The sequence below is a fragment of the Amphiura filiformis genome, chromosome 16, assembly GCF_039555335.1.
Source record: "Amphiura filiformis chromosome 16, Afil_fr2py, whole genome shotgun sequence".
Classification (NCBI taxonomy): domain Eukaryota; kingdom Metazoa; phylum Echinodermata; class Ophiuroidea; order Amphilepidida; family Amphiuridae; genus Amphiura; species Amphiura filiformis.
This window is the reverse complement of record NC_092643.1, coordinates 4333618-4348865: the sequence shown is the minus strand read 5'-3', so window position 1 is coordinate 4348865 and position 15248 is coordinate 4333618. Positions and strand designations below refer to the sequence as shown.

General features: G+C 38.0%; 2 protein-coding genes across 2 annotated transcripts; one reads left to right on the top strand and one right to left on the bottom strand.

The window, feature by feature from the left end:
- The first annotated feature begins 2198 nt into the window (after window positions 1-2198).
- On the top strand, window positions 2199-6242 carry LOC140136479 (kelch-like protein 12). Its single transcript, XM_072158200.1, has 3 exons — window positions 2199-2778; window positions 4074-4331; window positions 5611-6242. The coding sequence occupies exons 1-3, from the start codon at window positions 2230-2232 to the stop codon at window positions 5827-5829; spliced, it is 1026 nt and encodes a 341-aa protein (XP_072014301.1). The 5' UTR covers window positions 2199-2229; the 3' UTR covers window positions 5830-6242.
- A 7466-nt stretch (window positions 6243-13708) lies between these two features.
- On the bottom strand, window positions 13709-14656 carry LOC140136457 (uncharacterized). Its single transcript, XM_072158180.1, has one exon. The coding sequence runs from the start codon at window positions 14654-14656 to the stop codon at window positions 13709-13711; it is 948 nt and encodes a 315-aa protein (XP_072014281.1).
- Between the last annotated feature and the right edge of the window lie 592 nt (window positions 14657-15248).

The window sequence follows — 15248 nt, the reverse complement described above, 5'->3', positions numbered from 1 at the left end:
ATTTTGATCAAACCAGTGTCTTAAATAAAGATTAAACTTTTATTTAAATTTGATTTTTTGGGACAAGTTGAGACAAACTTAAAAGATACGAACTCCTGAACAGCGCCATCCCGAATTTCAGCCGACACGCTCGCCTCCTTACCAGTTCCGGCCATGATATTGTTCCGAGGGCCTATTACCCATGCACATTCGATTCAGAAAATTTTCTGAACCGATATGTAATGTTGAGCTCCTATTCTATCTTTTTTATCAAAACAGCCAAGAGTCACTCAAATTTGGTTCCCTCGGGACGCCGATACATTTCGCATAGGTGCTATTTTTTACCGGAACTATGAAGGGTTACACCAAATGCGGAAGGATTTAGTGTAGTGCACCCTTATATCAGGCCTGTTTTATATGATATTCCCAAACATTTTCACAAAATTCTCATTTTTATATGGTGTAACTGTGTGTTATGGTTTGCTGGAATTTACATTGTGCATTTATATTCCAATTCGCTTGATAGTTCCATAAGGGACGTTGTGCAGTACTAGAAAGAAAGGTAAGTTCAGTCTTAAAATGTGTGCCAAGTCATACTTGCACATGATGGCCCGCATGCACCAGCACGACATCAAGATACAGGATACAAGGTAACTCTGGCAATTCATATTCATCATGATGATCATGTTCAGGGACAGGGCCATCGCTAGAGGGGGGTGTGACACCCCCAATACACAATTTTGTCGGCAAAATTTGACTGCCGTCGGCAAAACCATGTGGCTGTCGGCAAATGTAGTCAAAGGTATGTGTGATTGTGGGCAAATTGTGAGAGCCATATAACAGATTGTAACGTAATAGACATACTGTGAATGGTATAGTAGTTACTAGTTTAAAAAAAAAAAAAAATTCTCTCCCCCACTTTTATCAGCGCCGTCCTGGCTAAAAAAAATTTGGGTCAACAAATTACAAAAAATTTCCGTCGGCAAACCATACTGTACACCCCCCGAATCATATTGGTCTAGTGACGCCCCTGATCATGTTCATCCATGTCCAACTTAGTTTTGTCAACACAGACAATCAGACATCGACTGTTATCATTTCATGTACTGACTCTCCACTAAAGTTGGACAATATACACCGGCGTGTCCAGGATCTTTTCCTGCGGGGGGCTCAGCCCCTTTTTCAGATTTATGCGGGGGGCTTTATGGCTAAAATCGCCAAAAAACGGCTGATTTTACATGATTTTTAACAAAGTGCGGGGGGCTTCAGCACCCAAAGCCTCCCCCCTGGACACGCTACTGATATATAGCCCTGAAACATGTAGCGGAAGATCGTGATGGTCCCCAGTAAGTTTATCCGCACAGCATGCTTGGAAGTTGGAGACAGACATATGGCACACTGCGGGAAGGTTTTTGCCCGCAGTAATTGCCAATGGGTTGGGAGGAGTGACACCTCTTGGTGACAGTGTCTTGATGCTTCTGACTCTTCCTGGCTAGCCCATTGGGTGTATTACACTTTTGTTTCCTTATGTATGTATTAGCCGAATTTGTAAAATAAAAATAAAATAAATTGAATTTGTGTGGTGGTACTTGCTATCGGGGAAATGTACACAACAAATAAAAATTCCCACTGTAGCGAGATAGACACCCTGATGAGAAAGGATGCGACGGTGGGATGTTTCTCACTGTTCATCATGCATGATCACATGTGGTCAAACACATGTACACTACTAGTATGCATCCGACATTGTCCGATGGAGTAATTTGAAAAGTTATATTGCTGATAGTGATCGATAGGCAAAAGTGATGCATGCTGGGAAGGAAAAGGGCTCAAATTTGCGATCTCGGGTGACAAATTCTATAGCTTTTGAGCCCTTTTCATTCCCAGCATAATTGGCGATTGAAATGAGCATTTCAAGTTACCAACTAATCAGAAATCCTGTTAGATGACCAGTAGTGTCCAGGGGGTTTAAGGAAGAAAATGTATGCCTTGAATTGAAAATAGTAGAAGAACCAAGAGAAAAAGTACATGACTCTTAAATTAAGGGAAAAAATCCCCAAAATCAAAGAAGCTATCTAGGAAAAAGTAATTTCAGGTAAAGTGGGAAGGGGGATGGGGCCAGTTGTCATCAATCAAGTCAACTACCTTTAACATGCATTGCATTTTCATTGTTTTCACAGATCAAAAAAGAAAAAAATGTCGGTTGCATCAGATGAATGCAAGAACTATAGCAAGGAATTAGTTAAAGGAATGTGTGACTTACGCAAACAAAATAAACTATGTGACGTCACCATTAATGTTGGTGGAAGAGCCTTTCATGCTCACAAGAACGTTCTCGCAGTCCGAAGTTGCTATTTCCTGGCTATGTTTACTTCAGGGTTCAAAGAAAGCACACAGAATGAGATCAACATTGACGGGAAAGCAGAGATCTTTGAAAAACTGCTGGATTTTGCTTACACAGGCGAGCTGATGGTTACGTTTGAGACAGCATGCGATATTCTGGAAATGGCATGCTATATGCAGTTTCAAGATGTCTGCAAGTCCTGCAGTAGTTTCATTGAGGATGCTTTCAGGTATGAAATCAGCAAAATATCATCAATGGATGATGTTGTCAGAATTCACCATCTAGCCAAATATCTTGATCTGCCAAAGCATGTCGGCGCTTCTGCAGAGAAGTACATGTGCCACCATCTGCAAGACCTGAAGACATCAGAGGTGTTTTTTGAAACTGCTGATGAGGTATTTCTAGAGAAACATTTGAGACAGGAAGATTTTTCCAGTGAAGATGAAGAAAAGGAGGTTAGTTGAATGAAATGCCATTGTGTGGAGTGGACACAGGCACAGGCGTGACCAACGAACAAAACCAAAAAATTAGTAAAAAGGTTTTATTTTTCAACCAGGCCAATAACTTGTGTAGCACATTTGTGACACGATCAAGGGAAATGAGTCGGATGTCGCTCATATTCATTTTGAGATATTGGCAAAAACAGTGTTAAAATTGTTCTGTTTTATATTGTTTTCAGCGATTGATAAATTGACGGAACTTTGCAAAGAAAAGTCGTATCAACATGGGGATTCCAGTTTCTGAAAGCTCTAAATGTCTTGTTTAGAAACATGTGTAAAACTCATTTTTGACCAGGGTCGACATGTGACTCATTCTCCTTGATCATGGCACATTTAGGATTTAAAAACAACTTGATTTTCAAGAAGGCATTTTTCTAATCATTCTAACTTATTTATTTATTTTATTTTATTTATTTCTTATTTAACCTGGGGTGACCAATCAATGCACTGGCACTGTTCTCCCTTGGTTCCCAGGTAGTCATTGGTGTAGCCACGACTTTTTCAGAGGGGGGGGGGGGGCAAGACAAAATTCAAGAGGGAAAATTTAGAGAAATGGTCAAAAGGAGGGAAAGCTGCTCCCCATTCCCTGCCCGCCTTGGCTACGCCACTGTGTATCACATACTTTCTCAACAATAACTTAATTTAGTCTGATAGGGACATTTGCCAAACATTTGCATTGGGATAACTTTTGTTTTTAAATTATCAATAGAAGGCTATGAGAGCCACAAGTGTGTATTTAAAGAATACAGTGTTTTATTGGTTAACTTACGTTTACACAACCCAAGCAAAGCACATATATTTCTCAGTCCTAATATTTCACATGGCCGATGAGAAAATGGGCTTTTTCACTGATATCGAAATAGCCATTTTGGTCTTTGATGGACAATAATAAAGCAGGGGTGATGTTGTTGAACAGATCCCTACCCTGCATTCTGCTTTAATTTGTTTTCCCTTTCCACTTACCAAAAGAAAGAGGTTTAATATTTTACACACAAAACATGAAAAAGTACAAGACACAAAATGTAATCCATAAATATTATACTTGATGGTAAAAAAGTCAGTACCGGTAACCAGTGTTGCCCTCTAAATCCGTATGTGGGTCGCTCACTACTCACTAGCTCACCCAAAGGAGTGCCCTCACCTGCCCTGGCTACCAACCCAGCAGGTAGCACAGAGGTTCAGAAAACATCACACGTATGAATAATTTTCATTGTATAAAAAGCTTTAATTTTTTGCCTCTTTACCTATAGGTCCTTGAAATGGTCATCAACTGGCTTAAGCATGACTGGGAGAATCGTCGTCAACACACATCACTCCTTCTAGGGCTCATCCGTCTTGGACACGTTCCTGAAGAAAAGCTTACAGAATTGTTAGATGAGGAGATATTAGAACTACCAGAATGCAAGCTACTGCTTCAACAGACGCGGGAAGCACTTCAGACTAACTGCTCCAAGAGAGAACGTGCCAAGCAGCTGCCAAACTTGTTTGCTACTCGTAGCACAGTCACAGTAAGCTTGTATACAATTTTGTTTTTTATGTAGACCCTACTTAAAATATAAGTTTGAGTAACATTAGTGCCTTCTAAGATCACCAGCTTCAAATGTAAATATCTTTGTTTGGTTTAAAATTTGATGCTGTCACTTTATCTAACATCAGAATGAGCTTAAGGGAACTGGAATGAGCGTTTTGAGCATTTCGACAGTATTTTTTGGGACATGAGAGCACCTCAGGCGTATCGACTTGCGTTCTGAATACTGAAGCATGTCTTTCTGATATCAAATAATTTTCATTTTTGAAATTCACGATATAATACAAATTTTATGACAAATTATTAAAATTTGATATTTTTCAATAAAATATCAAAAATATCAATTTTTAATGATTTGCCATAAAATGTGTATTACATTGCGAATTTCAAAAAATCAAAATTATTTGATATCAGAAGGACATTCTTCGCATTCAGAATGCAATTCGATATGTCTGATGTGCTCTAATGTCCCACAATAAATATTGTCCAAACGTTCATACCCCTTCCCTTAATAGCAACACAGTATTCACACAAAATATGCCTTACTCTATCACAAACCAACAAACTTTATTAAAATTGAAAAGTGTGTAAGACCCGGCGTAATAGCTTGTAAAAATACCATATCTTTCATTTTTACCAAAATTACAATTTGTTGTGAGTGCGATTTTCATTTGGTATTTTGTGTTAATGGGGAATGTACCATACCATGAAGACAATATATACCTCTACAAAATCTGTGAATGTCTTTGAAAAGTTATTTCAAAGTGACCAAATGACACAGATTTCCTATACATGGTAGTTACCAAAATTACAGGCTGTATCAAAATGATTGTTGTCCTGACTTTTTTCAATTTTTGTGAATGTTATGGGTTTTCCGTGTTTGATTCTGTTTGATTTGGCAGTGTTAGGGTTATATATGCCTCAATGTAGTAAAAATACATGTGTTAACCCTAACACCCAGAGGTTTTTTGCTATCGGAAGGGAGAGAACAAACAAAAAAGGAATTAAGATGAACAAAGAAGTCACTTGGTACACCCGGGATTCGACCCTAGGACCCCTCGCATGCAGACGATCACAGACCTGTAGCCACAGGGGTTTCACTGGCCGGCCAATGAAGGCGTGCCTACATATCACTTAAGGTGATTGCGTAACACGCATGTTTAACAGGTTTTCCGTGTTGGATTTGGCAGTTTTAGGATAAACAAAAAATAAAAACAAATACAGAATTTAATAGTAAATTTCATGTTTTTATTTTCCAGGCTCCCATACATATCTCTACAGAGTATTCCAAAGACACAAGCTACAGCAAAGTTTTTTCTTATAATAAGTCATGGACAAGTCATTACAGGTTTAGGCTTCCCTACATACCGTCTTTGATTGTAGTGGATGAACACTTGTATGCTGCAGGGGGCCTTAAAGGGACAGTGGACTCGGATGACTTTTGGGAAACTGAGACCCGTTACCAAGTGTCTGAATAATTTTGTGAGATATGATGCAGAACTCAACCAGTGGGACGATTTACATCCGATGAAGAACTACGGTCACAATTTCCTATTGGTTTACTTAGATGGATTTCTCTATGCTATTGGTGGTTTAGACAAGAATAATGCATGTCTGAATACTGTGGAACGTTATGACATGAAAGAAATGTACTGGCAGAGGCGTGCTCCACTTCCTGAAGGTTACCGATGGGTCTCAGCTGTCCCATATCAAGGTGTGATACTGGCTTATGGTGTGAAGGGATCAGCACATGTTATTACAATGTACAATCCTGAAACCAATGTTTGGCACACTAAGTTGAAAGAAATAATACATGTAACATATGTATATAGAGGATTTTTTCATGAAGATTATGTCAAAGACCCAGTGCTTTTTGTACACAAGGGTGTTTGCTACATACCAAGCACTTACAGACGATTCAGCAAAGAACATCGCCTATTGGAAGCTGCATATGTTGCGACAACCAGCTGTGAATAAACTAGAAGTGCAGACTTTGGCAACAGTTTTCTGCAACTGTCCTAATCACCCAAAGAAGACTGCCATCAAAGTATCCATTGGAGAAGAAGTCAAGCAAGATCTGATCCCGCCAAACAAGGCTGGAGCTTTTCGCATTGAAGATGAAGTGTTTGTCTCCTTTCAGGGTTTTGTTCACCAGACGGATGTAACAATACAAGAGGGTCAAAGCAGTGATGTTGTGCTTGGCAAGTGGGAGAATTTTGTCTTTCAAAGTTCTAATAAGAAGCATAGTACTGTCACATACTATACATTTGATACGAAAAAAGTAGGATCCTATAATTAATGCAATGATTTTTGCCGATTTTTTTTTACTATTTTTTGTACCAGTTTGGGGTTAATTGTTTAAATATTTGAAATTATAGTAGTTTTATCTTCTCTAAGAATTTTAGCTCATAAAGATAGCACATTCTGTTCATGAGATTCTAAAGAAAAGTGGGTGTTTTTATACAGCCGTGACGTTAGTCACGGCTGTGTCTTTTTTTCTTACAGGTTCTTAGTCCAGCCGAGCAACGGCTGGACTCTTGAATCCCAGTGGTTTCTTCTTCTTTCTTTCTTTCTTTCTGTCAACATTTAACATAATTGGCTCTAGCTCCCTAATTATTTGACCGATTCTGACCAAACTTGGGCAAAGGCTCCACTACACCAGGTTTTACATTTGACATGGCCCATTTGGGGTCAAATGTCACGATGAGTAATTTTGGCTAAAAATGCGATTTTTACCAAAAATGCTTCTTCTTTTACAGATTACATGGTAGCGCAATGAGACTTGGTCATCGGCATCGACTATAGTTGGAGTCTATGGGGTAAACACAGATTTGGGGTCAAAGGTCATTAAGGGGATTTTTTCTGCACATAACCAAATACTTTCAAAATGCTTCCTTTCCTACAGATTACATAGTACAGAGATGAGATTGACACATATACACTGACATTAGCTGGTGTCTATAGGGTAAACACGGATTTTGAGTTCAAGGTCATGAAGGGGTAAAATAGGGTTGATTACTGAAAATCACCTTAAAGTTCACTTCTTCCTGCATATTAAGTTCTGTGATCATCAGAATAATGCCAAAATGACTATAGCATTGGGTGCATATAGGGTTATTATCAGATTTGGTTTGAACATAGGGAGGGGTCTGTTTTGGGGTCAAAGGGTAATATTTAAAAGTTTATCCAATTTGAATAAAAATTGTTATTTGTAATTCTAGTATGATTCAAAATATAATGGAGGTCTTTTCAAGGTCACCAGAGGTCAACCAAAGGTCAAAAGGGGGTAAAATTGAACATTTTATCCAATTGGAATGATTTAAAATGAAAATTGCAATTTCGCAAACCAGACACTTTCTAACGGTGATTGTAAAACAATTTGCCTAACTTAACAGCCAATATAACAGAGTTAGGCACTAATGCAGGCTACTCTACACACCGTTAAAAATCATAAGATGTATAGTTAGGCAAAAATGTGAGAGCATACTGCACTAAACGACAGAGTAGATCACAAGTTATTGATACTGTTACATAATCATCTTATAGACAGCTATTCATAGAAGATAATCTATGAATGTAGATTGTCCCGCTTTGGTAAACAGATAATTGTCCTTTCTATTCAGAGGTTCTATTTACTCTTGGTCAGTCATGCATGTTAATAATACTAAAGAAACTGACTTGATGCACTTTATTTAAATCCCATACAGAGTGCTTTAGACGGAAGGTCATTAGTTCAAATCATCCTCCAGACACGCTCCAGAAGATATGCAAATGCATGGAGTACAAAAGAATTACTTTGATCAATACCAGTTACACAGGTGATTGGTATTGTGCTGCATGCATTTGCATGTCTTCTGGAGCGTGTCTGGAGGATGATTTGAACTAATGACTTTCCGTGCAAGCACTCTATAGCACTCTATGGCACTGACCGATTACCATCACATTATTAATTTTCTAAAGTCGGACGCCATGGTACATTTTTCTATTGCAACACATTGCTATATGCTATGAGCTCTCGTATAAGGTATGTACATTTTGCTGTGTTCTTTTTATACCGTCTTTCAAGGAAAACAACAACACGATTCACGCCTTATTATATTAATGTTAGAGATATGTATGTTATAAAAATCACAATAATTAACTTCATTATGACTAAAGAATTAGCGTATATGGGATCGGAGGCACCAATTTCAAACACTGCATGTCAGATAACTGTGAAGTCACTTCAAGGTCACGGCTGGACTTCGCAGCCTTCTGAGGATGCAATATATCTAGTTCTTTCTTTCTTTCTGTCAACATTTGACATAATTGGCTCTAGCTCCCTAATTATTTGACCGATTCTAACCAAACTTGGGCAAAGGCTCCACTACCCCAGCCTTTACATTTGACATGACCCATTTGGGGTCAAATGTCACGCATGAGTAATTTTGGCTAAAAATGCGAATTTTACCAAAAATGCTTCTTCTTTACAGATTACATGGTAGCGCAATGAAACTTGGTCATCGGCATCGACTATAGTTGGAGTCTATGGGGTAAACACAGATTTGGGGTCAAAGGGCATTAAGGGGATTTTTTCTGCCCATAACCAAATACTTTCAAAATGCTTCCTTTCCTACAGATTACATAGTACAGAGATGAGATTGACACATATGCACTGACTTTAGCTGGTGTCTATAGGGTAAACACGGATTTTGAGTTCAAGGTCATGAAGGGGTAAAATAGGGTTGATTACTGAAAATCACCTTAAAGTTCACTTTTTCCTGCATATTAAGTGCTGTGATCATCAGAATAATTCCAAAATGACTATAGCATTGGGTGCACGTAGGGTTATAATCAGATTTGGCTTGAACATGGGGAGGGGTCTGTTTTGGGGTCAAAAGGGGGTAAAATTTTTGAAATTTGCCCAATTCAAATGAAAATTAGTATATGTAATCACGGTATGATTCAAAATATGATGGAGGTCATCTCAAGATCACCAGAGGTCAACAAAGGTCAAAATGGGTCAAATTCCAAAATTCGTCCAATTTAAATCTAAATTAGAATATGTAGTATTAATATGATTTAAAACAAAATGGAGGTCATTTCAAGGTCATCAGAGGTCAACAAAGGTCAAATTATTTTATTAGGTAGATTGTTATCAAACGTTATGCCAACATTTTTTATGAAAAGGCAATTGTGTTCCAAATCTTTTCAAGGTCATAGAAGGTCACTTCAAGGTCACGGCTGGACTTCGCAGCCTTCTGAGGATGCAATATATCTAGTTTCTTCTTCTTCTTCTTCTTCTGTCAATTTTTACATTGCTCTAGCACTCACATGCTTACATCGATTTTGACCTAACTTAGTCACAATGATCATTCACCGTGCACCTACAAGTTACATGAAACTCATGGGGTCAAAGGTCACGCAGAGGTCATAAGGGTCAAAACGTGATTTCAACTAAAAATGCATCTTCTCCCACAACTTACGTAGGACAGTGACGCCACTAGCACACATGCATTGATATTACCCAGTGTCTATGTGGTGTACACAGATTTGGGGTCAAAGGTCATTAAGGGGTCACTTCCGGTATAAAACGAAATACCTTCAAAAATTTTTAATAGCTAAACAAACTATAGGGCAGTAACGGTATGTTCACATCTGAGTTGCAGTTACCTAGTGTATATGTGATATTTTTTGGAAATGGGTCAAAGGTCATTAAGGGGTCACTTCCGGTATAAAACGAAATAACCTTTAAAATGCATCTTCTCCCACAAATTACGTAGGACAGTGACGCCACTCGCACACATGTATTGTAATTACCTAGTGTCTATAGGGTGTACACAGATTTGGGGTCAAATGTCATTAAGGGGTCACTTCCGGTATAAAACGAAATATCTTCAAAAAAATTTATTAGCTAAGAAAAACGTAGGACAGTAACGGTATATGCACACATAAATTGTGGTTGCCCAGTGTATATGTGGTATTTTTTAATTTGGGGTCAAAGGTCATTAAGGGGTCACTTCCGGTATAAAACGAAATACTTATAAAATGCATCTTCTTCCACAAATTACGTAGGACAGTGATACCACTTGCACACATGCATTGGTGTTACCCAGTGTATATGGGGTGTACACAGATTTGGGGTCAAATGTCATTAAGGGGTCACTTCCGGTATAAAACGAAATACCTTCAAAAAATTTTATTAGCTAAGAAAAACAAAGGTCAGTAACGGTATGTTCATATATGAATTGTGGTTACCCAGTGTATATGTGGTATTTTTTTATTTTGGGTCAAAGGTCATCAAGGGGTCACTTCCGGTCTGAGACGAAAAACCTTCAAAATGCCCCTACTGCCACAAGTAACATGGCATAGTGATGCCACATGCAAATGTACATTGACACTAGCCAATGTCTATGGGACTTTCATATATTTTGGGGTCAAAGGTCAATAAGGGGTCACAGCACGGCTGTGTTCGTGGTCTTAGACCACAGCTAAGTCTAGTTACACTTTTCATCGTAACGGTAGATCAGTAGCGCACCATTTTCAAAGCTCTATTTTACAATAAATACCTTTGAGAATGATATGTTGAAAATCATGGAAAGTTTAACTTTTTCCTTGCCTATTTCTTCATTCATAATATATAAATGTTCTTATCAATATTTATTGGTTGAGAGTAATAGTATTGTCTTGAATAATTTAGGTGGGGTGGAAGAAGATTGTGTATCAACACCTTTTAAGGTGGTAATTTAAATTGTAGTATGAGATTAATAAGTAGATGGTGTGGCAGAATGGTCATAAATTGCAGACAGTGTATGTTAGGTTAGACCTGGCAAAAGTTATTGGAATGGCTCCACAGTATTCCACACTTCAGCGTGCATTCATAGTAAAGAATTACTGGTTGACATGAAGCCATGGCGAAGTGCAGAGAAGATTTAAAAGACAGTTTCTAAGAGCAAGGAGTATCCCATGTAAACATGCTATAACTTGCAATGTTTCAAAATTTCCTATGGGCAGTTACAGAATAGATCCATCCCAGGTGTTAAGTTCATTCAAGATACGGCTTCACCTCGCACTGCCAGAGTCGTAAGGCAGGGACTTCAGAAACTATCTTTCTAAAAGCATGTGTAAAGCAATTTTATGTTGTGTAGACTGAGGTGATATATTGAAGAGCGTGCAATAAATAGTTCAAGTAGTGAAACTATTCATCTGTTGTTATGTAAGGGGGGGCAATTTTGTGAAAAGTTGACTTTCTTCCCCAAATTTGGACCTTTTGGACCAAAAAGCTTTAAAAATCTGCTCGCAAATTCTTAAATTTTGGGACTTGCAAATTTGGGGGGGGGGGGGGCTATGGGCCTGCAAGTATGTTCTTTGTGTACATTTTGTGATAAGTTTGAATGTTATAACTCAAAAACTTTAAAAACAATTAAATTTTCAAACAAAAATAATTAAAACTTTTGGGTAATTCAAAGCTAATTGCCAAAAGTTGGGATTAAATGTCAATGCAAGGAAAATATGGAAAGTGTGTTAACTTCCTGAACATATCTAACAGTTGTCAGATGTTAAACAGCTATCACACTAATACACATATATTTCAAAGCTATTTTTAAGATAGATTTTCGTTTCTATATCAAATTATTCATCTTTTGCTGCTTTTTTGTGGTAATGTTTATTCTATAAAATGTACATTTCTGTGCATCATCAGAAAACATCACATCTCTTATCACATGTATGCAGATGATATTCAACTCTATCTTGACTTCAATCCGTCAGATGCTACTTCAATTCAAAACTCTCTTTCAAAACTCTCTGCATGTATCACTGAAATAAAACTCTGGATGACGGACAATATGCTCATGTTGAATGACACCAAGACTGAGTTCTTTGTAGCAGTGTCACATAATAACAAACGCAAGATGCCGCCAGTTCATCTCCAACTTGGTACTGAAAGTGTCCACCCTTCAGATACTGTTCGCAATCTGGGCATCTTGTTTGACACTCACATGTCTATGTCTCCTCATATTTCCGGACTCTGCAAATCAATCACTTTTCAACTCCGCAATATCTCTCGCATACGTCGGTTTCTAGACACAGATTCTTGTCATCACATCATTAGAGCTCTTGTACTCTCTCGTTTAGATTACGGAAATGCACTCATTTTGGGATCAAACCAGGTGGACCTTGCCAAACTTCAACGTTTACAAAACTGGGCTGTTAAACTCATTCACTGTGCCAACAAACGTGATCATGCCACACCATACCTGAGACAGTTACATTGGTTGCCTGTGCAGGAACGTATCCAATTCAAAATTCTGGTTCTTGTTTTTAAGTGTATATATAACATTGCTCCGCCATATCTTGCTTCAAACTTGACTGCTTACACATCATCTCGTAGTGGCTTGCGCTCGTCTACAGATACTACCCGGCTTATGGAACACAAAATTCATCCACGGAATCTCCAATCTGCTGCTGATAGATCTTTTTATTACTATGCACCAAGATTATGGAACAAAATCCCAATTGCTCTGCGCACTGCCAAATCGCTTAATATCTTCAAGAAAAATTTAAAATCATATCTCTTTCCAAAATAAGTTTGTAATTGTTGCATTTATATTTGTTTGCTCTGTCATTATTTTTTTATGCTTGTTGATTTAATATTGTTTTGCTGTATCATCACACCCGCTGTGGTCTTTATGAAATGGCGGGTTATAAAAGCCTTGTTGTATGTATGTATGTATGTACATTGAGGGCGCTATTTACATATAATTTTAAATTTAAATTAGCCAAATAATATGACTTATTCCTAACATTTCATGATAAAAAGTTTTTTGAAAATTTCCTTGCCATTTGTTTGTATTTTTTCTGATTCCTAGTACATGTAAGGATGCAAACAAGATTTATGATAAATAGCGCCATCATTGTTCAACTTATCTTAAAAATTACACTTTTTTACATAACATCAAACAACCGTGCACAGGAGAGCCTGTTGCTCGTGACATTTTTACATTTTAAAGTGGTTATACGGGGTGTATCAAAGAAAGTATACAGTTTGAAAAACTCCACTAGATGTAGATGTATGAGGTATTTGGTCAAAATGCTGTAGTTGGTAGCTGAATCAATATCTTGTTCTCCCATAATGGGAAATCACTGGTGTGTGACTGTTAATAAGGAATCAGTAGCTATTTTTGTTGATGGCATGCAGATGGTCTACTGTTGAATATCTACTTCTGAAGCCTGCCTGTTCTCTTGGTTGGTTTTCATCAAGCACTCCTTTAATTCTGTTCTGTATTATCCTTGTGAAAATTTTGTAAACATGTGATAACAGGCTGATAGGTCTGTAGTTTTTGATGTCTGTTTTTTCACCTTTCTTGAAAAGGAGGATCACTTTTGCCTCTTTCCAGCAACTGGTATCCTTTTTTCATCCAGTATTTGGTTATAGAGTCCAACTAATTGTTGAGTAATCCCCTCTCCTCCAATCTTGATAATATCACTAGTAATGTCATCTGTTCCTGGTGCTTTGCTGTCTTTCATCTCCTTTACCGCCATTTCCACTTCTTTTTGTGTTATACTTGGGATGGCTGATATGTCTGGTGATATTGTATTTGGTTTTGCCTCATTTGATTTGGAGCTATACAGGTCTTGATAAAAGTCTGCGCATACATTAAGTATCTCTTGCCTGTCATTTGTTAAGATACCATCTTTTTGTCTCATTTGGTGCATTCTTGATTTCTTCCGGTTCAGCTTTGCAATATGCTGAGGTCCTCTTCCACTTTTGAGAATGATTTCTATTTGTTCTTTTCTCTTCTTTCTGCTCCTCTGTCTACGTTTTTTCCTCACAGTTTTGACGAACTCCCTGTATTCGCTCTTTTCAGGTATTGATTTGTCGATAATTTCTCTTAATTCTTTCCTCCTTCTGTCCAGGGCCTCAATCTCTTTGTCCTCCTCAGTTGTTTGCTTCCTCCTCTTCTCTTGTGGAGCTACTTCTGCTGCCACTTCCATCACAGTGCTGGATATAGTTTGGTATGTTTGGTCTATATCCAACTCTTCAATGTCTAGTCCCTCAAAGCGATTGTTCAATTCCAACTGGAATTCTGACCTCTTCTCTCTTAGTCGTAGGATGTTAATCTTGCTTTTCTTTTCATTTCTGATAAATTTAAGCCTGGCTAGTCTTTTGCTGATATGAAGTTTAGCCCTCACCATTCTGTGATCACTTCCTATATCTACATTTATGATAACTCCACAGTCCTGGATAATTCCCTTTTGGCTACTGAGAATAAAGTCTATTTGGTTTCTGGTGTGTCCATCGGGGCTTTCCCATGTGCATCCCATGACCATCTGCATGCCATCAACCAACTTATTGAGAAGGCAAATGAATATAATTTGAAGCTATGCATTGGATATATAGACTATGAGAAGGCCTTTGACTCAGTGGAACATAAAGACCTCTTTACAGCACTACGTAAAGTTGGAGTCAACGAAGGTTATGTCCAAATTCTCGAGGACATATACACAAATGCCACAGCCAAAATCCACATTGAAAACGATGTTTCAAAAACAATCCAAATTCAGCGTGGTGTGAGACAGGGAGACACAATATCCCCAAAATATTCACTACAGCAATGGAAGATATATTCAGAAAGCTGAACCTACAGGAGAGAGGGATCAACATAGATGGCGAGAAGCTAACAGATCTGAGATTCGCAGATGATGTAGCTTTGGTGACAAGATCAGTAAAGGATATGGAGGTCCAGTTAAATGATCTGAATAAAGGAAGTAAAAAGATTGGACTGAACATACACAAGGGAAAAACAAAATATATGACAAACTACCAGTCAGAGGATGTCATTGAAGTTGAAGGCGATGTTATCGAAAAGGTGGATGGTTACAAATATCTCGGCCAAACAGTGAAGATGGAGGACAA

Bases quoted from the DNA above. Each gene is read 5' to 3' on its own strand.
- LOC140136479 (XM_072158200.1), top strand. From the start codon at position 2,230: ATGTGTGACTTACGCAAACAAAATAAACTATGTGACGTCACCATTAAT. The intron at 2,779-4,073 runs GTTAGTTGAATG...CTTTACCTATAG, and splicing joins GTGAAGATGAAGAAAAGGAG to GTCCTTGAAATGGTCATCAA. The intron at 4,332-5,610 runs GTAAGCTTGTAT...TTTATTTTCCAG, and splicing joins CTACTCGTAGCACAGTCACA to GCTCCCATACATATCTCTAC.
- LOC140136457 (XM_072158180.1), bottom strand. From the start codon at position 14,656: ATGGGATGCACATGGGAAAGCCCCGATGGACACACCAGAAACCAAATA.